This window comes from Myotis nattereri (assembly GCF_964212035.1).
Source record: "Myotis nattereri genome assembly, chromosome: 8".
Classification (NCBI taxonomy): domain Eukaryota; kingdom Metazoa; phylum Chordata; class Mammalia; order Chiroptera; family Vespertilionidae; genus Myotis; species Myotis nattereri.
In genome coordinates, this window is record NC_138083.1 from 38,354,637 (window position 1) to 38,379,437 (window position 24,801).

Genomic DNA, 24,801 nt, shown 5'->3' on the forward strand with positions numbered 1-24,801 from the left:
GGCTCCGCCTCTCTGGGGTCGAGAGTCTGAGGGAGGGCTGGCGAGCGGGTGGGATGCACGGGACCTGAGGAGGGGTTGGGCTGGGAGGGGAGTGCGGTGCCGAGCTACGGGTACCCCCGAGGACCAGCCGGGCACCGAGGGGCGTGATTAACCGCTGGTCGCGGCTTCGCTCATTCATTTGACTCGCGGGGGCTCCCGGGTCCGGCGGCCGCAGAGCTAGCCTTTGGCCAAATGATCCATTGGGCCCCAGTTTCCTTTGTAGTGGAAGGGGCAAAGCAGATCACCTCTCTGGGAGTTGAGAGTTCTGAAGTCAGGTTTTCCGGCTGCAGACTTGCAGGTCGCCACGCAATTATTATGTGGCCCCCACCGCCATTTACTCAACCCCCCTCTGCACCTCAGTTTCTCATCTGTAAAACAGATTACACATTGTCTGCCTCTTAAATTGCTGTATTAAATGAGATGGCCTCCGTGCATGGTTTACAACAGTGTGTGTCACTAAGTAAGCACTCGGTGAAGCTACCTGCATTTCTAGTTAACGACTGGTCACTGCAGGATAGACTCTCAGGTCCCACCGCAGCTTGGGAAATGTGTACTATTGTGATTTCCACGTGACAGGCGGGAGGGAAGAGAGAAGGCCAGTGGCTTACTGCTCCATTATTTAAGAAGAAGGTAAAAGAGGTGTTAAAAACAAACTTTGGATTCAAGCCGGTTGCCTGCCGTTTGATTCTCAGGTAGTTGTGTGTGGTAGGGCAGGTAATTACTATCTGAGCCTCAATTTCTTGGTTTTTAAAGGGCACTCACTTGGATGTTGAGGATTTAATGACTCAATGCATACAAAGTACCTAGCTTAGTATGGGCATACCCGACCTATGTTAAGTGTGCAAATTTTAGCCAGGAAAGTTATTGTTACCATTAATGGGAGGTGGGAAGATTAGGATTCTGACACGGATGCTGTGTTAGGGGAATTTACAGTCTAGCTGGGAAAATGCTGGATAGATAATAGCCATTTGCTAGCTTTTAGTATATTGAGCATATGCATGTACACAAGGCATTGGGGATTCATTCAGCATTAGTATCTTGACTCCTCATTCTCTCATATCTTTCTATCCATTAGCAATTTTGGCTTTAACTATGAATTTTAGCCAGGTCACTTCTCACCATCTCTACTGCTGTCACCCTGTTGGGTCACTCATCTTTTTACTTGGATTATGGCAATAGTTTCCTAACTGGTGTCCCTCTTTAGGTCCCTGGACCTGTATAGTCTCAATATGGTATTGTTTATGCTCAACACAGTTGTTCTGTTAAAATATAAGTCAAATCACTCCTTTGCTCAAAACTTTCCAGTGGCTCCCATCTTGCTCAGTAAAAGCCATAGTTCTTGCAGTGGCTAATAAGACCCTCTGGATTTGGCTTCTGCTATCTGTCACCTTGTCCCTACTTATCATCCTTTGCTTACTCCTCTTTAGTCATACTGTTCTTCTTGCTAATGTAAAAAATTAACATATCCACTCCTGATTCAGGGTCTTTGAACTTGCTTTTCTTCTTGGGCTTGTTTCCCGCCAAATACCTTTATGATTTGCTCCTTCTTCAAGTCTACTACATTTTTCATTTCTTACTTGGCCTATCATATTTAAAATTGAAGTTCTTCTCAGGTGTCCCTTCTGTGTTGTATTTTTCTCCATAGCACATTTCACCGTTTTAAATGCTAAATAATGCATCTTAATTATTTAGTGAGATATTTTTCTTTTCTGGTTAAAATGTAAGTTCCATGACGTTGGAGGCTTTTGTTTGCTCTGTTTCCTGCTGTATCTTCAACACTAAAACAATGTTTGGTGCATAGTAGGCATTCAGTAAATATTTGATTAATGAGTACGCCACATTATAAATATCTCTAGTTTTTAAAATTTTTATTTTAAAAAATATATTTTTATTGATTTTAGGGAGTAAGGGAGAGCGAGAGAGGGAAACATCCATGATGAGAGAGAATCATTGATCGGCTACCTCCTGCATGCCCCATACCGGGGATTGAGCCTGAAACCCAGGCATGTGACCTGACCAGGAATTGAACAGTGACCTCCTGATTCATAGGTTGATGCTCACCCACTGAGCCACACCAGCTGGGCTCTAGTTTTTGTTGTTTTTTTTAAGAGTTTTTACACTCTAGATTACTTAATACACACAAGGAATTAAGTAGAACTAACTAACCTTCATGCCCCAAGGTAAGCATCTCTGACTATGTGTAAACTACTCTGGTCCTCAATTTTTTTATTTGTAAAATGGATATAATAATTCCTTTCTTAAAGGGTTCTAGTTCAAACTAAGTTTGACACTGTAGACAAAGAATTTAGGACCATTAATGCTACCCTTGTGATCACTGTTACTTGGATAGCAGACAGTTCATACACAGACTATTCAAAAGTGTGTATGTGTGTGTGTGTGTTAATGACAAGTAGACTGTACCACTCCTATGACTTCCTGTTTCCTGGGCATAATAGATGAGGATTAATTTTATTTCCACTTATTTAGCAAATGTTAATTCAATATTCCTTTGTCCAAGGGAGTGTGCAAGACTTGGAAATATTGAGATGAACAAGAGAGTCTGTCCTCATGGAACTTACAGTTTAGCAGAGGCATCACACATTACACTGTAATAGTTGTGAAAAATATAGAAGTACAGGTTGCAATGAGTGGATATAGCAACAATAACAACTTAGCTAACATTTAGATAGTCCTTGTTAAGTGTCAACCGCTATTCTAAGATCTTTGTATATTAAGTCATGTAAAGCTCTTAACATTGAGGAGTATTATTAATTCCTTTTTACAATGAGGCACAGGCTGGCCTGTGTAATTGCCACAGTCACATTGCTAATAAATGGCAGAGTTAGGATTTAAACTTGGCTCCAGAGGCCATATTTTTCACTACTTCATAGTACTGACTTGGGACCTAATCCAAGGGAGACCTATTGGGAGGTTTCTTAAGGAAAAGATACTTGAACTGGAATCTAAACGTAAAAATTAAGCAAAGTGTAAGTAGGTTTAGAAAGCATGAAAAAATGCTGGGTTGGGAAAAACATGGCACCTTAGAGAGTCATAGAAGGAAGTGAGGGAAGAGATCTGGTTGAGAGGTAGGCAAGGCCATGATGAAGATTCAGGATTGTGTCTGTCCTGAGAGGTGTAGGAGTTGCTAGTGTACTTGAAATGGGAATAGTGTGATGAGTCCTGTGCTTTAGCCACATGGAGGCTGCTGGGAGAACTGTCCAGATAGTTGAAGACAGTGCCTACCATTTCCCCAAGGCTTCTCTCCAGTTTAAACCTTCCAGTTCCCTCACCCTTCCTTACATGATTTGGTTTTTAGACCTTGGTGGGCATCATCATTGAAACTCTGTATAGACTTTGGAATAGTATGGAGTGTGTTTAATAGTCATTTTTCCTCAAGGTTCAAGCACTGTCTTCCTGTTGGCCCTGACAATCATAGCCAATGCCCAGGCTCTGACGCCCACTCACTACCTCACCAAGCATGATGTGGAGAGACTGAAAGCTTCGCTGGACCACCCTTTCACAAGTTTAGAATCTGCTTTCTACTCCATCGTGGGACTCAGCAGCCTTGGTGCCCAGGTGCCAGATGTAAAGGTAAGGTTCCTTTTGCCTTGGTGGCCTCATCCTTTTACTATGTTCCTTTTGTATACTTCATAACCTTTTGCTCACTTGGGGATAACCAAAGTTAAAACAGTATAATAAATACTTATATCATTCGGACAGGTTCTTTCTTTGAATGCCTAATGTGTGTTTAGGATCTAGTCAGATCTTTTACCAGAATATAGGAAAGAGCAAGTCATAGATCCTTGAGAAACTTTTACTGCAGCTCTGAGTGGGCCTATGCAATACTACATATACTTATGAAGTGCCCTATATGTGAGCCTAATAAATAAAGGATCTCAAGATGGGAGGGCATTCAGATTTATTAAACAGTCACTGTTACTGCATTAGTCAATTTTGATGTAAACCTTTGATGATGAAAATGCATCATGATTAAAACCTCTCTTGCATTTAGGAATAATATTAAGTGAATTGACATTTTATTCATTATAGTAGTATGGATAGCTAGGGTACGAAATTAGGGCCAGGTTTCTCATATACTAGTATAAGAGAGTTATGTATTAATCTTCTATGACCGCAAAACAAATTACCATACATTTAGCAATTTAACACAATACTCACTTATGAGCTCATAGTTCTGTAGGTCAGAAGTCCAGGCAGGCTTGGCTGGGCTCTTATTTGGAGGCTCTGGGGAACAATCTGCTTCAAGTTCCTTCAGGTTGTTGGCAGAATCCACTGCCTTGTGGTTTTAGGTCTGAGGTTCCCATTTTCTTGCTGGCTTTCAACTAAGGACTGCTCTCTGCTTCTCAATGTCACCCACATTTCTTATGTGACCCATCCCTTTTTAATTCAGTGATGGCATGTTGAGTTCTTATTCTTCAGATTTCTCTAATTCCTCTTCTGCCACCAGCCTGAGAAACTTTCTGCTGTTAAAGAGGGATTACCTGTTTGGGTCAGGACTGCCTGGATAGTCTGAATTTTAAGGTCAGCCAACTCGGGGTTTTAATTACACCTGCAAAATCTCTTCAGAGCAGTTCTTAGATTAGTATTTAAATGAATAACCAGTGGATGGAAATGTAAACATGGCATCTTTTGAATTCTGCCTATTCTTTTTTGTATTAGCATAGAAAGGACCCCAAATCTCAGTGTCTTATGGCAAAAGTTTATTTTTGCTTAGACTGTATGGCCATCATGGGGCTTTGCTCCATCTTTCTTTCATATATATATATATATATATATATATATTTTTTTTTTTAAATTGATTTTTTTACAGAGAGGAAGGAAGAGGGATAGAGAGTTAGAAACATCAATGAGAGAGAAACATCAATCAGCTGCCTCCTGCACAACCCCTGCTGGGGATGTGCCCACAACCAAGGTATATGCCCTTCACCGGAATCGAACCTGGGACCCTTCAATCCGCCGGCCGACGCTCTATCCACTGAGCCAAACCAGTTAGGGCTGCTCCATCTTTCTTAAGTCCAGGATTTACTGGTAGCATGCTGGAGCAGTCTCTATCTGATTGTGCAGAGGGCAAATGAAAGCATGGCTCTTAAAACTTCTGCTCAGGTCCTGACCCATTTGGCTCAGTGGATAGAGCATCAGCCTGTGGACTGAAGGGTCCCAGGTTTGATTCCAGTCAAGGGCACATGCCTGGGTTGTGGGCTTGATCCCCAGTAGGGGGCGTGCAGGAGGCAGCCAATCAATGATTCTCATCTGTTTCTATCTCTCTCCCTCTCCCTTCCTCTCTGAAATCAATAAAAATATTTTTAAAACAAAAAAAAAACCCCTTCTGCTCAGATGAAATATGTGGAACTTCTTTTATCTTTCTAATTTTGTTACCTAAAGCAAGTCACATGGCCATACCTAAGTTGACAGGGAAGTATAATACTTCTTCAGAGAAGGAATACATTTTATTTTATTTTAATTTATTTTGGAATATTTGTTATGGTTCTGTGAAATATGCTGTTTTTATCTTGATAGGAATTGTGTTGAATCTATAGATTGCTTTGGGTGGTATGGACATTTTAATAATGCTAATTTTTCCTATCCGTGAATATGGTATATGTTTCCACTTAACTTGTATCTTTTTCAGTTTCTTTCCTTAGTATCTTAAAGTTTTCTGAGTGTAGGTCTTTTACAACCTTGTTTAAGTTTATTCCTAGGAATTTTATTCTTTTTGAAGCAATTGTGAATGAGAGTGTTTTATCAGTTTCCCTTTTTGATAGTTCATTATTGGTGTATACAAATGCAACTGATTTGTGGATATTTATTTTGTATCCTGCTACTTTACTGAATTCATTTATCAGTTCTAATATTTTTTGTGTGGAATCTTTAGGGTTCTTTATATACAGTATCATGTCATCTATCTATATAAAAGGCTAATATGCTAAGTGTCCAACTGTCTGGGTAATGACGTCAAGTAGCAACACCTGGCTTTCTCTCCCTAGCGACAACTAGCCTTAGGTGGAAACACTTTACACTGTAACCAAATGTCTGTGATGCGTTTTCCGGTGCCTCATATCATTTGATCCTCTCAGAAGTCCTGGAGTAGCTAGATAGGAGACTTGGTGGAATCCTATTTTCTTTTCATTAGCCAGAAAATGGAGATTTAGAAAGCTTAGCAACTTGACCCAACTGAAAAGAAGTAAGAAATGGTGGACCTTGAAAATGACTTCAGGTTTTCTCACTGCACAGAATATAGTCAAAAATTGCTGCAGTTAAATATTTTACCTTTTGTTCTCCTTGCGTGATTTATAATAATAATAATAATCTGCTTCGTGTTGATATTTACTGCTGTGTTGCTGACAATTACCTGAAAGAGAAGTTGGAGTACTTCACTGGGCTGGAAAAAGTGTAGCTACATCAGAAAGCAGGTCTAATTAAGCAAGTTTGTTCTATATCTATAAAAGGCTAAGTTGACTTGCGCATGCGCTATACACATAAAGCTCTCGGTGGTGCCAATCGCATGCATGTGTTTCGGTCAGTCATTGTTGATCGTGAATTTCGTTGTTTTTGTTGACATTCTGAAGCTGAAAGAAAGCGGTGGTGTTGCATGGAAGGAACAATGGCAATTAAATATGATCATAATAGTGATCTGGGTAGATATAATTATCCCCATGTAACCGAAGTTGCCATCATATTCAGAAATAAAGATGGAGGACCTCCTTTTTAAAGGGACTTGCTCATTCATTGTAAACCAGATCTCAGTGATCTGAATGCCACTAAAATGAAACAAATCAGTATCCTGTTTCCTACATTAGATGCAATGACGTATCTTGTTCGTTTCCCACATGGTGAAAAAGGCTGGGGAACGGATATTGCAGTAAGACTCATAGACTACAATGTAATGGACAATAATACTAGATTCAATGGATGATGCCGAAAAGGAAAATTTTCCCATCCAATTTCTTAAAAGTATTACTCCTTTGGAAGTGTGTGTCAAAATTAGAATTGAAAATAGGTTCAATCAGGTCATATAAGGCAACATGGTCACAGGTTTTCAAGATTAATATACGGGGGAGAAACCAAGATGGCGGCATAGGTAAACACCTGAAATTGCTGCCTCGCACAACCACTTCAAAAATACAACTAAAAGACAAAATGGACATCATCCAGAACCACAGGAAGGCTGGCTGAGTGGAAATTCTACAACTAGAAGGAAAGAGAAAAGCACACTGAAACTCAGATGAGGTTTGGAAGTAAAGTGCAGAGGTACGGAGGTACATGAGGAAAGGGCCGGCAACTGAGGACGCGGTAGTCTTTTTCAACTGGGAGGGAGACACAAGCTCCCGACTGCTCTGAACTCTAGTTCCGGGCGAGTCTCTGGGGACCCAGACTCATATGGGGAGAAATTGGACTGTCTGGCATTGGTCGGAACTCGAGGGCGGCTTTCTCTCAGAGGTGCTTGCAGCCATTACCAGGGGACACTGAGACCCGGGGCCTCTTAGGGCAGGACTGAGGATCAGCCAGAGCTGTTTGCCTTGTTGATTCCCTGAGACCCTGTCCCACTCAAGCTGTGTGCAGAGGCTTTTGAATATGAATGACCTGGCCCTTTGCAATCTGAAAATTACCTAACAAACTGCAGTTGGGTCAGAGAGAGACCCAGAACATCCAAAAGAAGGCCCAAGGCCCCACAGCAGCTTGCATTGCTTCACAGCTGGGCCTCATCTGGGCACCTCCAAACCCCAAACAAAGAAGAGGAATCTGTAGATCTCTCTGTAGCTCCTGCTGGGTAGCCTCAGGCAGAGGCTAAATTAGCACCTCCTTAGAGATCCAAGAGCCAGTGTACCCAGTGGTTAGAGGGGGACCATCCAGATTACAACTCCTCAGATCCATAAGGGATACACTCAGGTGGCAGACTCAATGAGCACCAAAGCCCCACTGAAGCAAGTCTTGCCCCATAAGGGTGTCTCCAGCACAGAAGTTCTCCCACCATAGACACAGCTGATTCTCACAGCCAATTGGCCTGGAGGTCAATTCCTCCCAGTGATACCAACTACAATCAAGGCTTAACTACAACAAGACTGTGCACACAGCCCACAAAGGGGTGCACCAAGAGTGTCCACCTCAGGTAATTGGGGAGGCTGAGCCACTGGGCCCTATAGGACACCTAGCACAGAAAGCCACTCTATCAACACAGGGAAGCAGTCATAATGCGGAGACAAAGAAACAGGTCACAAATGACAGAAATGGAGGAAAGCAAACTACTGGATATAGAGTTCAAAACCACACTTTTAAGGTTTTTCAAGAATTTTCTAGAAAGCGCCGATAAATTTAGTGAGACCCTCAAGAAATCTAGTGAAATAAAGAATATTATACAGAGATCCAACAGCAGACTAGAGGATCCCAAGAATCAAGTCAAAGATTTGAAATATGAAGAAGTAAAAAACACCCAACCGGAAAAGGAAAATGAAAAAAGAATCCAAAAATATGAAGATAGTGTAAGGAGCCTCTGGGACAACTTCAGGCGAACCAACATCCGAATTATAGGGGTGCCAGAAGAAGAGAGAGAGCAAGATATTGAAAACCTATTTGAAGAAATAATGACAGAAAACTTCCCCTACCTGGTGAAAGAAATAGACTTACAAGTCCAGGAAGCGCAGAGAACCCCAAACAAAAGGAATCCAAAGAGGACCACACCAAGACACATCATAATTAAAATGCCAAGAGCAAAAGACAAAGAGAGACTCTTAAAAGCAGCAAGAGAAAAACAGTCAGTTACCTACAAGGGAGTACCCATACGACTGTCAGCTGATTTCTCAATAGAAACTATGCAGGCCAGAAGGGAGTGGCAACAAATATTCAAAGTGATGAATACCAAGAACCTACAACCAAGATTACTTTACCCAGCAAAGCTATCATTCAGAATTGTAGGTCAGATAAAGAGCTTCACAGATAAGGAAAAGCTAAAGGTGTTCATCACCACCAAACCAGTATTATATGAAATGCTGAAAGGTATTCTTTAAGAAGAGGAAGAAGAAGAAAAAGGTAAAGATAAAAATTATGAACAACAAATGCATATGTATCAACAGTGAATCTAAAAATCAAGTTAATAAAAAATCTGATGGACAGAATAAACTGATGAATAGAATAGAATCGGGCATAGAAAGGGAGTGGACTGACAATTCTCGGGAGGAAAGGGGTGTGGGGGTGCGGGAAGAGACTGGACAAAAATCGTACACCTATGGATGAGGACAGTGAGGGGTGTAAGGGCAGAGGGTGGGGTGGGAACTGGGTGGAGGGGAGCTATGGGCGAAAAAAAGAGGAACAACTGTAATAATCTGAACAGAGAGTGTGAGAGAGGAGTGAAGCTGCAGAGGAACGTTGGGGCCAGGCCTTAGTGCCTTGGTCATAGGAAAGATTTTGCTCTTTCTCTAAAGAGCAGTGGATTTTAAGCAGCAAGTATCAGGATCCAATTTTTATTTTGAAAAGGTTTCTCTTCTGCTTTGTAGAAGACAGACTATGGCGGGGGATGCAGGGCAAGATTGAATGCAGAAGAGGCGCAAAGGATAGCACCCAACTTCTGAATTTTGCTGCTTTGGATGGGTGGTTGGGCCAATCCATAAGATAGGGACACTGGAAGGGAATTAGGTGTGCAGGAAAGATTGTGAATGTAGTCTTCAACATGTTGAGCTTGAAATGCCTTTGAGTCATGTACTAGTAAGTGGCCATGGAGAGAAGTCTGGGCTGGGGGTACAAATCATAATTATCCTACAGGTTCTAGATGAAGCCACAGGCATGAATGAGATTGCCTAAAGAGGAGGAGAGGAGGATGAGAAGGGGCCTAAGAGTGAAAAACTCTAGTGTTGACTGGTAAGGCAAAGAGGATGAAACAGGAGCTGCCATAGAAGTAGAATGAGGCCAGGAGGGTGGGAGGAGTTCAGCAAGTGAAGGGGAAGCGGATGTTTCAGAATGAGAAAGTGATCAGTCTGCAGTGCTGAGGGAATGACTGGAAAATGTCCTTTGGTTTTTACAGTTTGGAGGTCACTTGTGGCATGATGGGGCAGAAACCATGTTGGAGCGAATGGTGTGAGGAAGTGAAGACGTAAGCACAGATAACTCTCTGGAGAAGTTTAGCTGTATGAGAAAAGAGAAGGTAGTAGTAGCTAGAGGGAAGAGAAGGATCAAGGGAAGTTTTGTTATATTTTACTTTATTTTTTTTTTAATCCTTATCCAAGGATATGTTAGAGAAAGGGGAGGGGGGGGGAGAGAAACATCAGTTGGTTGCCTCCCATACATGACCCAACCAGGGGCTGAACCCATAACCCTGGTATGTGCCCTGACTGGGAATCGAACCAACAGCCTTCTGGTGCATGGATGACACTCCAACCATCTGAGCCACCTGGCCAAGGAAAGGGAAGTTTTATTTTATTTAATATATTTTTATTGATTTCAGAAAGGAAGGGAGAGAGAAAAACATTAGTGATGAGAGAGAATCATGGTTGGCTGCCTCCTGCACGCTCCACACTGGGTATCGAGCCTGCAACCCGGGAATATGCCCTGACCAGCGATCGATCCGTGACCATTTTATTTAATATATTTTTATTGATTTCAGAAAGGAAGGGAGAGAGAGAAACATTAGTGATGAGAGAGAATCATTGTTGGCTGCCTCCTGCACGCTCCACACTGGGTATCGAGCCTGCAACCCGGGAATATGCCCTGACCAGGGATCGATCCGTGACCTCCAGGTTCATAGGTCAATATTCAACCACTGAGCCACATTGGCTGTGTAGGAAGTTTTTTTTTTTAAATGAGTCTTGAGTTTTCTTAATACATCATAGGAGTTTCCAGTTGAGAGAGAGAAGTTGAATCGATGCAATGAATGGGTGTCCAGATGGAGAGAACAATGTGTACTAAGCCTGGGGCCTTAAAAGTGCTTGTTGTGTTTTAGGGGCAGTGAGTTGGTAGTCCAGGGCAGCTGGAACAGAGGGAAAGTGTGGTAAGAATTACCAGGTGTACCGGTTAATAATGCGGAGTTTTTTCAATAGATGGAGTTACACATATGTTGATATATGTGATTTGATATGTATGCTGTTTTGTTGTATTGACAGCAAGTTTCAAAACTTCATATGTCAAATCTTCTGAAGGTGTTAACATCATAGATATTTTTACCCTTAAAAATGTTGAATTTCGTGCCAAAAAAAAGACCTTTTGCGGGAAGTTTTAATTCATTATTTTGAAGAAAAGTGCTGCTGAAATTTTTCGTATACTTCAGGAAGCTTATGGTGAACATGCTCCATCTCAAGATACTTGTGAACGCTGGTTTAAATGCTTTAAAAGTGATGATTTTGATGTGAAAGACAAAGAACGTCCAGGTCAATCGAAAAAGTTTGAATACCAACAATTACAAGATGCGTGTCAAACTAAGAAACAACTTGTAGAAAGATTAAACGTTGCTCAGCAAACAATTTGCAATCATTTACAAGCAATGGGAAAGATTTTAAAGGAAGGAAAATGGGTGCTACATCAACTGAACCAAAGACAATGGAAAACCGAGAAGTCATCAGTAAAATGTTGCTTCAGTGGCACAAAAGAAAGTCTTTTTTGCATCGAATTGTGATTAGCGATAAAAAGTGGATTATTTTGAGAATCCCAAATGCACAAAATTATGGGTTGATCCAGGTCAATCATCAACATTGACTGCAAGGCCAAATCCCTTCAGAAAGAAGACAATGCTCTGCGTTTGGTGGGATCAGGAAGGTGTGGTGTATTATGAGCTTCTAAAACCAGGTGAAACCATTAATACTGATCCCTATCGACAACAAATAATCAATTTGATCGTAAAACAACCAGAATGGGCCAGAAGACACGGCAAAGTAATTTTGCTTCATGATAATGCACCATCACACACTTCAAAACAGTTAAAAGCACATTAAAAGATCTTGCCTGCGAAGTATTAACCCACCTGCTGTATTCACCAGACCTTGCTCCTTCAGATTATCACTTGTTCCGATCGATGGCACACGCACTTTCTGAGCAGCACTTCAAAACGTACTAAGAAATGGAAAGTTGGGTCTCTGAATGGTTTGCCTCAAAACAAGTAAAGTTTTATTGCGACAGTATCCACAAATTACCTAAAAGATGGGTGAAATGTGCTAGCGATGGACATTACTTTGAATAAAGTAATTACTTTTGATGTTTCTCTTGAAATTATCATGTTTTCTTTGATTACAAAATCCGCATTATTAACCAGTACACCTGGTACGCATGGGAAAAATGAGTCTGGTACAAAAGGACTTGGTGGGGTGAGACTCCCACCAGGGTATGCCTCAATAACACGACACAATAACAAAGTCTGGTGAGATTACAAAGCATAGTCTGAGAGGAGATGAGTAACTGGGAGCTTTTGGTGGGGGAAACAAGGTAGACAAAAGGGCAGATGAGAGTGAGGTTACTGCCTTTTCTATTGGATGTTTGTTGGTTCCTGATTGGCTTAGGGAGTTACAGTATAGGGAAGAGTAGGTAGAGGAAAGCACTGATTAGTTCTTTACTCAGGAGGATGTTTAGATAATTGGAGTATTAGTATGGAGCACAGAAAGCTGAGGGGAACAGATGGGAAAATGGGCATTTAGGGATGATTTTCAGCCTTCAATCGGGAAGATGAGTCTGGTACATGGGAGGCCAGCTGGAGTCAGAGTTACATATTCACAGATGTAGTGTGAAATGACCTTATGACTGATACTCTCTCTGTGTCAGCTGCATTACCACACCCCCAGCACAGGTTGAGCTTATTGAGTTCAGAGTGGGTTTTGTGAGGTCTTCTCCACTTCTCCTACAGTTGAAACAACCATGCTGACAACATCGTGGGTTTTGAAGCCACTGACTGCTCGAACTGTTTACCTTGAGTTGTCTGTGCAATGAATTAGAGTAGGCATGATGTTGGTTTTACTTCAGAACAGAACATTTTTAGTGGTCCCTTGAGAGGTAGAAATTGTATAGTTCAAACTCTGGAGCCAGGCTGCCTAGGTTAGTTAGAATTCTACCTCCTCCATTAAGAACTCAGTTTTCTTTTTCTAAACTTAAGATAATAAGAGGACCTATACATTAGATATGCACATAAAGCACTTAGAACAGTGCTTGACACATTTTAGGTGCTTGAAAAGTGGTAGCAGTGACCCTAATCATTTTTTGGAGCTTCAGTGCTGTCATTCCACTGTTGAACACCAGATGGCAGCAAAGCACAGGTCTTAAGCTTACTCAATAATTCTACCAAAAGGTCTCTAATAGATTTTCTCTTTCAGATCCCTGATTTGTGCCATGTGAATATTTTTTTTCTTTACTTTCTCTCTTTGGTTTATTTCAAACTTCTGGTTGAAACTCATTTGTTTTGAGACTCTTATTTAAAGCTTATTCATAAAAAAATTTTAAAAAGCTTTTTGGTTGAAGTAACATATGCACACAGTAAAATATCAGATAATGCAGAACAGCTATTAATGAAAAGCAGTAATCCATTGCATGCCTCACCTTGTCTTACCTCCCTGTCCTGTTTCCCAGTGCACCCACTTTGAACTTTTTATTACCATTTAATTTTGAATAGCTGAATTTTGTTACCTCAACCAAAATATTTAGCAATATAACTAGTAAATAACATTTTTCAGAGTTTGCTATGTAGAAATAGCATGAGCTTTATTATGTGCCTACTCTGTGCTCGGCAGTGTGATGGGGGTTCATCAAGTTTCTGATCTCAGGTAACCAGTCACTGGAGAAGGATGTTGGTACAGTATGGTAAGTGCTTTGAGGAGCATTTAGGGAGGAGGGCAACTGGCCTGTTCTGGGATGAATGTCAGTGAAGGCTTTCTGGAATCACTGGAAGAGGTGACATCTGAGCAAAGATGAAGATAAGACCAGATTTGGCAGACAAGAAGGACAAGAGATAGGTCTCCTGGCAGGGTCAAAAACATAAATGGCGAGAGCATAGTATATCTGGGGAGCTGCAGTAGTCTGGCAGTAAGATTTTGAAGTTGGAGGTGGGGATGTGATAAAGCTGGCACAGAGAAAGGGTCAGTCATGAGCACATTTTATGCTGTATCAGAAACTTTCTCTCTTGTTCTGAGGGTAATCATAAGGAACCACATAAGGGTTTTAATAGCAAAGTAAGATGGTAACATTTGTATTTTGTAAATATCACATAGAACAGTGGTTCTCAACCTTCTGGTCCTTTAAATACAGTTCCTCATGTTGTGACCCAACCATAAAATTATTTTCGTTGCTACTTCATAACTGTAATGCTGCTACTATTAGGAATCATAATGTAAATATCTGATATGCAGGATGGTCTTAGGCGACCCCTGTGAAAGGGTCATTCGACTGCCAAAGGGGTCGCGACCCACAGGTTGAGAACCGCTGACATAGAAGCTGTTTACAGGGTAGATTGCATGGCTTGAGGCCAGTTAGGAGATGATTGTAACAATCTAGGTGAGAAGTGGCAAGAGCCTGGAATAAGGCAATGATAGAACCAGAGGGTGGGGATTAGGTTTGAGAAACAAAGAGGAGATAGACTCGATAGACTGGGAGGTAAGGGTAAAGTCCAAGACTGAGCCTCAGGTTTCTGCTTTAGGTAACTGGGTGCATAGTGATGCCCATACATGAGCTGGAAAGTCCAGGTGAAGAAATAGAAGGTTTCAAGCTCATTTTAGGTATGTTCAACTTGACTTAGCTTTGTACATCTAAGTAGAGACCCCAGTACAGTTGGAATCAAAGGATCCACTCTGCCACTTATTAGATCTGTCGCCTTCATCAGATGACTTACCAATTCCAAGCCTCAGTTTCCTTTTCTGTTAAAGGGGATGGTACTTCCTACCACAGGGTCCTTATGTTTATTAAAAAGAAGAGCATCATAAACACCCAGCATAGGTCATAACCAGAGCAGGTGTTCGATGGAAGTGGTTTCTTTCCTTCCTTTCTAGGATTCACAAGGAATAGAGTTCCTTCAGGTTTGTCACTCCTTTTTTGAAGTCAGCAATTTGGGATAATACAGTGTTCTGTAGAAAGTAAGAACTTAAAAAATGAAACCTTATGTAACTCATACTTTAAGCCATCATAGATTGCTTAGAATTTTGTCATCCAAAAAACATGGTTGCCTTTCCCACTCACTTGTATATCACCGCTTACTGACTTTTCCCCCTTTTTAGAAAGCATGCGCCTTCATTAAATCAAACCTTGATCCCAGCAATGTGGATTCCCTGTTCTACGCTGCCCAGGCCAGCCAGGTCCTCTCAGGTTGTGAGGTGAGTCCAGCTTCCTACATTTTTATGTACCTTAAATCGTAAAGTTTATTTTTAAAGAAGGAGGGTCATGTCAGATATAGATTTATGTATTTATATATGCATATATATGTATGTGTCTGTATCTTCTATAACAATAAAAGGGTAATATGCTAATTAGACCAGACATCATTCTGGATGTCATTCCGGATGTTCTTCCAGACAAAGCTGGGGCCGGAGGGAAGCCCAGGTCCCGGGTGCCTGCTGGCAGCCAGAGGGAAGCCAGTGCTGGTAGCTGGGAACAAGGATCAAAGGAAGGCCGACTCCTGCGTGAATTTTGTGCATTGGGTCTCTAGTCTATATATATATATATATATATATATATATATATATATATATGTAAAAGCCTAAGTGACCGAATGACCAGTTGCTATGATGTGCACTGACCACCAGGGTCAGATGCTCAACGTACAGGATCGGGCTCCCTCCTGTCTGGATCAGGCCTGCGGGGATCAGGCCAAAACTGGCTATCTAACATCCCCCGAGGGGTCCCAGATTGCTGGATTGTGAGAGGGCTCAGGCTAGGCTGAGGGACCCCGTGCACCAGGCCTCTAGTTTAAACAATAAAAATCCATTAGTGAGGATTGGAATTCCATTTTTGTGATTTTTATCTGTATATTTTGTTGATTTCAGAGAGGAAGGGAAATGGTGGGAGATAGAAACATCAGTGATAAGAGAGAATCATTGGTGGGCTGCCTCCCGCACGCCCACACCCCACACTGAGGATCAAGGCCGCCACCCAGGCGTGAGTCTTGACTGGAATCGAACCATGACCTCCTGGTTCATAGATTGATGCTCAACCACTGAGCCACACCAGCTGGGCTCTTGTGATTTTTTTTTTTAAAGGAAGTGTGGTTTATTTTTCCTGTGAGTTTTCACTTTTTGTTAATTTTAAATAACTTTTTCCTATAGTTGCCTCTCTCCTGGGAAGCCTTGATTTTTCTTTCTGTCTCCCTTTAACATTTAAAAATGTTCAAAGTAAAGAAAGAATGCCCCACACCAATATGGAAATCCATGTTATTGAACATAGAAGAGCCATAAAAGTAGACAAGTAATTTGCAGAATTTTTTCAAGTGTTGTGTTAAGGTTTTAAAAACATTTAATTCTGCCATCTGAGTAGTCGAGGGGGAATGATCATGTGACAGGTGGGTGGTGTGACTTTGGCAGTTGCTCTGTGTGCCATCTTTGGCATATGTGCTACTAATTGTTAGCAACTGTTCTAAAACTCTGTATCTGCCACTCCTTCCTTAGATCTCTATTTCAAATGAGACCAAAGATCTGCTTCTGGCAGCTGTGAGTGAAGACTCGTCTGTTACCCAGATCTACCATGCAGTTGCAGCCCTAAGCGGCTTTGGCCTTCCCTTGGCTTCCCAAGAAGCCCTCAGTGCCCTTACCACTCGCCTCAGCAAGGAAGAGACCGTGCTAGCGTGAGTCATCATCTCAAGTATTTCTCAGGCTTCATTTGTGTTGGATACTATCCTGAGAGGGTTCATCCACTGGTTCAGCAAATATTTTCTGGGCATCTACTATGTGTCAGGTGCTCTGCTAGGTGTACTACTACACTAAGACAGGTAAGGTTCCTGTCCTCATGCAGCTCACCTAGACACAGTCTTCTCCAAGCTGCTCAGGTTTTTCCATCAGTGCCTTCATCATGGTCTTCTTAATGGAATTAGTTTTCCATGGAGGGAATCTTAATCGTGATCGTTATGAAAGCAGACAAATTCTCACTGTACATGCCCCAGCACATTGACTCAATAAATGGTGCTTTTATACAAAGGCCCAATCCTCTCTTGGGAATTAGGAAGCTAGTTCCAGGTTGAGCAGCAGTTTGCTTAACCACCAAGGGTCCTCAGCTTTTTTCTATTCAACTCAGAAAAGCACCATTTATATTTTCCAAGTTATCTGTAACAAGAGAAGAATCTAATAAAAAATCTGATGTGTACATACCTACCACATTCTACCTTAAAAAGATGATCTTTTTATTAACCAGTGTTACCCCAATACATTTAATTTAAAAAGTTTATCTTACAGAAATATACTCGTAAGTGTATAAAAATATATGAATTAGCCATTAAAAAAAAGAATGAAATACTGACACGTGCTATAACATGGATGAACCTTATGAAAGAAGCCAGACATGAAAGATCATATATTGTATGATCCACTTATATGAAATATCCAGAATAGGTAAATCTATAGAGACAGAATGTAGATTGGTGGCTGCAGGGGCTGGGGTGGGAGTGGAGTGTGTGTGTGTGTGTGTGTGTGTGTGTGTGTGTGTGTGTGTGAGAGAGAGAGAAAGAGAGAGAGAAAGAAAATGCTTAATAGGCACAAGGTTTTAATTGGGATTAATGGGAATATTTTGGAAAGAATAATGGGAAAAAGATAATGGGAATATTTTAGATAGAGGTGGTGATTGCGCAACATTGTGAAATACACTAAGTGCCACTGAATTGTTCACTTTCAAATGGCTATGTGAACTTCACTTCAATGATTTAAAAAAATATCTGTCTATATGTGTAAGGGTTATCATTATAGCATTGTATGACCCAGTAAAACATTTAATATTTATCAATTGGACATTAAGTGTATTAATTGGACCTAATTACAGTGCATCTAATACTACGTTATTGCTAATAAGAATGAAGTATATTTGCCCTTATTGTTGTAGCTTAGTTGGTTTGGGGTCATCCAGTGCACCAAAATGTAGCCAGTTCTATTCTAGTCAGGGCACACGCCCGAGTTGTAGCCTTGATCCTGATCCCCGGTAGGGGGTGTGCAAGGAGGAAGCTGATTGATATTTTGTTCTCAAATTGATGTTTTCTCTCTCTCTCTCAAATTCAGTAAAAAAATCTTATTTTTTAAAAAAAGAATGAAGTATATTTACCGTATATGTATTCATGGAAACATTTATATAATATATTATTAAGTTATTCAACACATGTTTACTGTACACTTGTCTCATGTTGGTTTCAGAAAAGTTGTTCCAAATTCTACCCAGCAATCTACATGTGTAGATTTTACAATATTTCTTTGGTCTTGGAGTAAGAAAAGTAGAAAATTAACAGGCAGTCGACTTCTGCCAAATTGACCTTGGTCAAATTGAATTCTGTTCTCTCCAAGAGTCTATCTCTTTTAAACCTAATCTAGTCTCATTATTCTGTATGTGATGCCATTAGGAATGAAATAGATTTTCAGAGGGAGGTGAACCTATGCTCCCTCTCTTCTCTATGCCCACAGTACTTCTTGTGGGTCCTATTGTACAGATGGGTCTTCTTCTAGCTGTAATGGCCTTTATAATGTACTGGTCTTTGTCACATCTTTCCCAGCAAGATTATAAATAAGCTCCTTAAAGGTTGAAACTGTCTTATTCTGAAAAATAAAAGTAGGATATTCATGAAGGTGTCTCAATATAGGAAGGGCTGAATAGCTGAAAGGAGACTTGCCGTTCATTAGGGTTCTACTTTTTACCTTCCAGAACAGTCCAGGCTCTCCAGACAGCATCTCACCTGTCCCAGCAGGCTGACCTGAGGAGCATCGTGGAGGAGATTGAGGTGTGAATTTATTTAAATAAAATAAAACTCTTTAGAAGAGCTTGCAGATAGACATGCATGATTTAGTATAGCCATGTTCATATTCATGGCACACTTATGTTCTTTGTATCACAGCAATGTCCTAGGGCAGGGGTGGGCAACCTTTTTGTGAGTATGTGCCAAAACCAGCAAAATCTCTGACTCAAAATTCTTCTGTGTGCCAACCCTAATTTTTGAGAACATGTTACACCTACTTGATATCTCTTAAGGTGTACGTATGTGAAGAACCTTGAAGAAATAATAAAATTCATTAGAGTGACAAAAACACAGTATATGATGATGAAAAATACATTTATTTTTTAATGTATACATCTACACTGATAGTCCGACAGAAAACTTTATGACTCTGTTTGATATTATCAGTGGGACTTTTGCTGCTGCATCACTGATGACAGAGATTTTACATCAGGTTTATATTTCGTGACCTTCAGAGATATGCACAAGCTACTACTTTTATCCGTCAGGCTAATCCTATTACGAGACTTAACAAAATTCATCACTGAGAACAAAGATTCACAAGCGTATGTGGATGAAAACATGGAGAGTAACGCTGTTGCAAAGTTTTTTAAACAGAAAAAATTTTCTGGAATGGCATTCTAAGTCCTCAATAGTTCGTTTTTGACACTTCTCTCTGGTACTGTCTCTAATCGCTTTTTTCAATGTTTTCCAAGTCAACTCTAAGGTCAATAAATTTCTGCTTCCAAATTGAGCTACTCTGAAATTCAGTCAACTGCATTTCAAAGTCAGTCATGTCTATCCATGAAAACATTTGTAAGTTTAGTTCCTCCAGTTTCATGCTGTCTGGAAACCTCATGAATTTTGCTGTCTCTTCCAGTTCTCTGAATTTTGCAAATCTTGAGAAGAACTGCTCAATAGTTGACTCGATGATGTTTAAAAATGCTTTTGAAGGCTTTGACAGTCTGTTCTGTCATCTTTTGGGAGGTCTTTTTTTAAAAAAATATATTTTATTGATTTTTTTACAGAGAGGAAGCGAGAGGGATAGAGAGTTAGAAACATCGATGAGAGAGAAACATTGATCAGCTGCCTCCTGCACACTCCCCACTGGGGATATGCCCGCAACCAAGGTACATGCCCTTGACTGGAATCGAACCCGGGACCCTTGAGTCCATAGGCTGATGCTCTATCCACTGAGCCAAACTGGTTAGGGCTTTTGGGAGGTCTTTGATGTGCCTCTTGAGGTTTGGGAAATATCGAAATCTCTCACCATCCACATCCCTCTTAAAGACTTCCAGTTTCTTTTCAAAAGCCTTTATGTAACCAAACATAACATCAAGTGTCTTGTCAGTTCCTTGTAATTTAACATTTAAGTCATTCAAATGTTCACAAAAATTGTAAATGGAAGATTATAAGAGAGGGTTTCACGTGCCAGCAAAAGTTACTGGCGTGCCATGTTTGGCCACCCCTGTCCTAGAAGGTATTTGTTAGGCCAGTATAGTTACCACATCACTTAGGCAAAAAACTACTTTTTCAGTTTTTTGTAGGTATAGTTTCATAGTCCAAGTTTATTTAGAGCCAAAAACCCTGAAAGTAAAATTTTTTTTCTGCCACTTACTACTTTGTGGCAAATTATTTAATGTCTGAGTCTCAGTTTCCTTTTACTGTGGTTGTAGGAACAAGTGAGGTGCTGAAGTACCTCGCACATAATAGGTGCTCAGCAAGTGGTCACTGTGGTTTTTTTTATTACTCTGTGCTTTCCAGTGCCCAGAACCTCCTGCTGCTCCTGGACTGCATAGTCAGTGATGACAGGCAGCCTGCCAGTGTCATCACTGGATGCTCCAGAAGCACATTAGCTACCTCATCATGTGGCCCAGGAGAGCAGTATGTCTCGCTTCATCCTTAGAGCATTGACTAGGAAAGAGAAATGCTCAGCTCTGTAGGCTGTATCCAAATGAATGGTCATGGAATCTGTCTGTGTCACAATGCTTCCTGTGTGCACTGTAGCCTGACCCACTGGCCTTCTGCCCAGAGCAGGTGGTGCCTTCAGTATCATGACTCCTGGGTTTAGACTTGAGTACAAGGGGTCAGGGAAGGTATACTCATAGAGCTGCAGAAGACAATGTTCTCTTCAAATGCCTGTACAATATACTTTACTCTCTACCTACACTTTTTTTTGAGAAATACTAAGTTACTGAGGTGGTCTCCAGATTTAGAGTGAGATTTCTCAAAACTGTTGCACTCTCATTTCTGTTCTCACGTGACTTCCAACTTACTTCTATGTTGTTGTGACAGGACCTTGTTGCTCGCCTGGATGAACTGGGAGGTGTATATCTTCAGTTTGAAGAAGGACTGGAAACAACAGCATTATTTGTGGCTGCCACCTACAAGCTCATGGACCATGTGGGAACCGAGCCATCCATTAAGGAGGTGCCTGTCTAACAATTCTCAAGAGTGAATCCCAAAGGGGTTGTTGACTTTATCTGCTCCAGATAGCTTTTTTCAGAGAGCTGTTCAGTAGCCTTGGGTGTAGTCATTCAGTGTCTTGGGTTAGGCATTGAGGATGAGAAATAGAAAGGTGTCCTCAAGAAGCTGGTTGTCAGTGGGATAGACATGTAGACAGTTTGTTACACTTGCTTCAAATGGGGTATGAACGTATGAGGTAGTGACAAGGAGGCCAAGTGTATTACTCTTGTTTCACCTCCCTTTTCTTCCTGATAACTCCCACTTGTCTCATGAATGCTTTCCGTGTTGGTGGCCCATGCAAATCCTCTTTCTCTTGAGAAGTGCTTCAGAATTGCCTGTCCTCCCTCCCCCCTCATTTAGCAGTGGCTAAATCTTAGCTAATCTTTGTTGATTGATATAGTTCAATGAGAGGCTTGTGTGTCTACCAGACATCCACCAAGAGTTAATTCTTTTTTTCTTTTTCAAGAGGAACTTGTTAACCTGAATGAACCTTTAGCGGGATGTGTGTGGGAAGTCTTTTGGAGTAGGACCCTCTTTGTACCCCTTATTTACGGGAAGATTACCACTCTTGATCTAAAGGGCTTAAAATATAAGCTGCTGCTGTTTTAATTTTAGGAGAGGTTGGGGTTTCAAGTTAGAACTTTCTTTTATGCATTAGGAGTTCTGTGCTGAGTTTTTTCAAGTAAACAGTAAATGATTATCTGCCTGGGTAATTTGAATTAATTTCATATTTTCTACGGAGGACATGATCTAATAATTTATTCATGTATTAGCATTCTTATGTTGTCTTTTCCTTCATCCTAAGTGTAGGAGGTCTGGAGATATCATAATGTCTTTTAATTTCTGTTTTTGAGTTAAAGTGCAAAAATGTGGGTCGTAGGATACAAATCATTTAGGGACTTTTTTATGCACAATATGTTAGATAAATTGGTGATATTCTTTGTATATAACTTAAACTTTTTCTTGCTTTATTCCCAAGCTTTTAGTAATCAGGTATTTGGATGGAGTAATTTTGCTGTCACTGCTTTTGACATAACCGTCCTGGTGAACAGTCACCCATTTTAACATGTCAACAGCCTAGTGATGGAAAAATGTAATTGGTCAATTAAAGAAAATTATTTCATGTCGACTATGAATAACACTGTCGGGAACAAGAAAGCTTTTTTGTTAGATGGTAGATTTTAAAAAACAAAACTGATTGAAATGGAAAATTTTTCCTCCTAAGTAAACAACCTTCAGAATTTTAATAATGCCTTTTAGGTTCTACTTTTTAAAAAAAATTGCTTTCAGTTTTCTCTTCTAAGCAGCCCATTAATTCTTAATGGAGAGTTATTTTAGTTTCTCTCTAATGTATATTTTGGCTGTTAGGCTGCCGTGTTCTGCTTATAGGTGTGCTGTGAGGGGAGGTAGCTTAGCTGGGAAGGTGAGAGGAATCAGGAAAGAATGAATTTTATTGTGGAAGGACTTTGGGGACAAACAGACCTACATGTGAATTTTGGTCTTGTTTTGTTTTTGTTTTTTTTTTTTTCCGTAAATAACTTGTGGGAGTTACTTAACCTCCTTTAGACTCAGTTTCCTTATTTGAAAAACATTGATAATATTAGTCTTTTCCAGGTTTTTGTCAAGATTTGAGTTAATGCACATAAAGCATCTATAACAGTGTCTGGCACGTATAGACATTGAACAAATGGTTACTGTTTTGTATATTTTATAATATACTTTCATATCTCAGTAGTTACCTACAGTTACCTTGCAAATGTCTAGTAAACATTTAATAAATGGTTAACAAATAAATGCACGAATTTCAGTTTATACTGGAAGATGTATAAAATAAACAACTAAACCTAAGTTTTAAACTTAAGTGAATATTTGCCTTCCCCCCATCTACCAACTTGGATTAATGGCTAAAAGACCTTCCACGTGAACACCTAGAAACAGATAAGGAATGACTTGAGCCAGTGGGGAGGGATGTTGGCTCTCCTGCCTTCCTGCTGGAGGAAGATCTCAAGCTGCATTTCCCTTTTCTTTCAGGATCAGGTCATCCAGCTAATGAATACGATCTTTAGCAAGAAGAACTTTGACTCACTCTCAGAAGCCTTCAGTGTGGCCTCTGCTGCCGCTGCACTCTCCCAGAATCGCTACCACGTGCCAGTTGTGGTTGTATCCGAGGGCTCTCCTTCTGACACTCATGAACAGGCGATCCTGCGGGTATGACCTCCATGCTCCAAACATGCTGCCCTGATTGCCATTTCCAGTGTGAGGCTTTCAGAAATCTAAAGACTGCTACACAACCTATTGTCACCCATGAGCACTTACCCAGTAATGTAGAGCAAGGCTCATTCCCTTAGCCTGGAAATGGGACAGGACTACTGGGTGAGCTAGTCAGAAAACCCCTGAGATCTATAAAAAAAAAAAAAAATGACCTTTTTTTTCTAGAGGAATTTTAATAATAAGGCTTTAAAAAAATTAAGTACAAGAAAATTGCATTTCTGGGTTCATAACTCCAGAGAAGTATAGAGAAGTCTTGCTTCTAAAATACATTTTTTGACACCAAAACTTTCTAAATACATTATTTTAAAATTCCTGAGTACTTTTGGTACTTATAGTTGTTAAAATAAATATCAGGTATCTTCCTTCCTGGTGTTGACAGTGTATCTTTCTGTCTCTTCATTGTATGACCCTCCTTCTCACTCAGCAGTAACCATAGACTTCTCTATTGTGTTAACTCGCTGAACAGAGAGCAAATGCACCATTATTGAATTCACTTAGAGATTTTTCTCTCAAATGAAGCTTTTGTTGCTGTTGTTTAAAAATCACTGATAAGTTAGATCTTTATAAAAAAAAAAATGAAGCATTTTATATCTAAATCTTGGGAGTTCCACATGGGACAGTTCTGTCTGTCCCATCAGTTCTATTTTGGTGGCTCCTGCAGATATTCTCCTGAGGAAGTGCCCTGTACTTCAAAATTGCCTCTCCTACCCCTACTTACAACCTACTTAGAATGAATAGTAACCTAATTAACATAATTCATCATGAGACAGGAAGTCGTACAAGAGCAAAGTAGAAAAATACTGGCTTACAAACTGGGCTTGGGTTTGAATCCTAGATCAGCGATTTTCAACCAGTGTGCAGCAAGAATTTTTAAAACATGAGCTACCTGACTATTTAGTAGGGGCACTGACCTCTTTTTCCTTAGATTCTCAAATAAAAATAAAAAAATGACAACAGCCAATACAACAATAGTCGTCCAGTATGAATGATTCAAAATTATACTAATTCCTTTGTCAGATTGGCAAAAAATATATTTTTTGGTGTGCTGCAGATTTTAGTAATTAGTTTAGTGTACCATGAAAAGAAAAAGGTTGAAAATCTCTGTCCTATATGTCACTTAAGTGGCAATCCCACCTTTGGCAGTCCTTAAACCTTCT

General features: G+C 40.4%; 1 protein-coding gene across 2 annotated transcripts in view; it reads left to right on the plus strand.

Moving 5' to 3' along the window:
• The window catches only part of RPN2 (ribophorin II), a 58,891-nt gene that overhangs the window by 447 nt on the left and 33,643 nt on the right, over positions 1–24,801 (plus strand). For both annotated transcript variants that reach the window (XM_081097095.1, XM_081097094.1), the window contains exons 2-7: positions 3,437–3,630; positions 15,228–15,323; positions 16,611–16,786; positions 18,838–18,913; positions 21,203–21,337; positions 23,405–23,581. In XM_081097095.1, the coding sequence (XP_080953221.1) occupies positions 3,437–3,630; positions 15,228–15,323; positions 16,611–16,786; positions 18,838–18,913; positions 21,203–21,337; positions 23,405–23,581 (854 nt within the window). The remainder of the gene's footprint in view (positions 1–3,436; positions 3,631–15,227; positions 15,324–16,610; positions 16,787–18,837; positions 18,914–21,202; positions 21,338–23,404; positions 23,582–24,801) is intronic.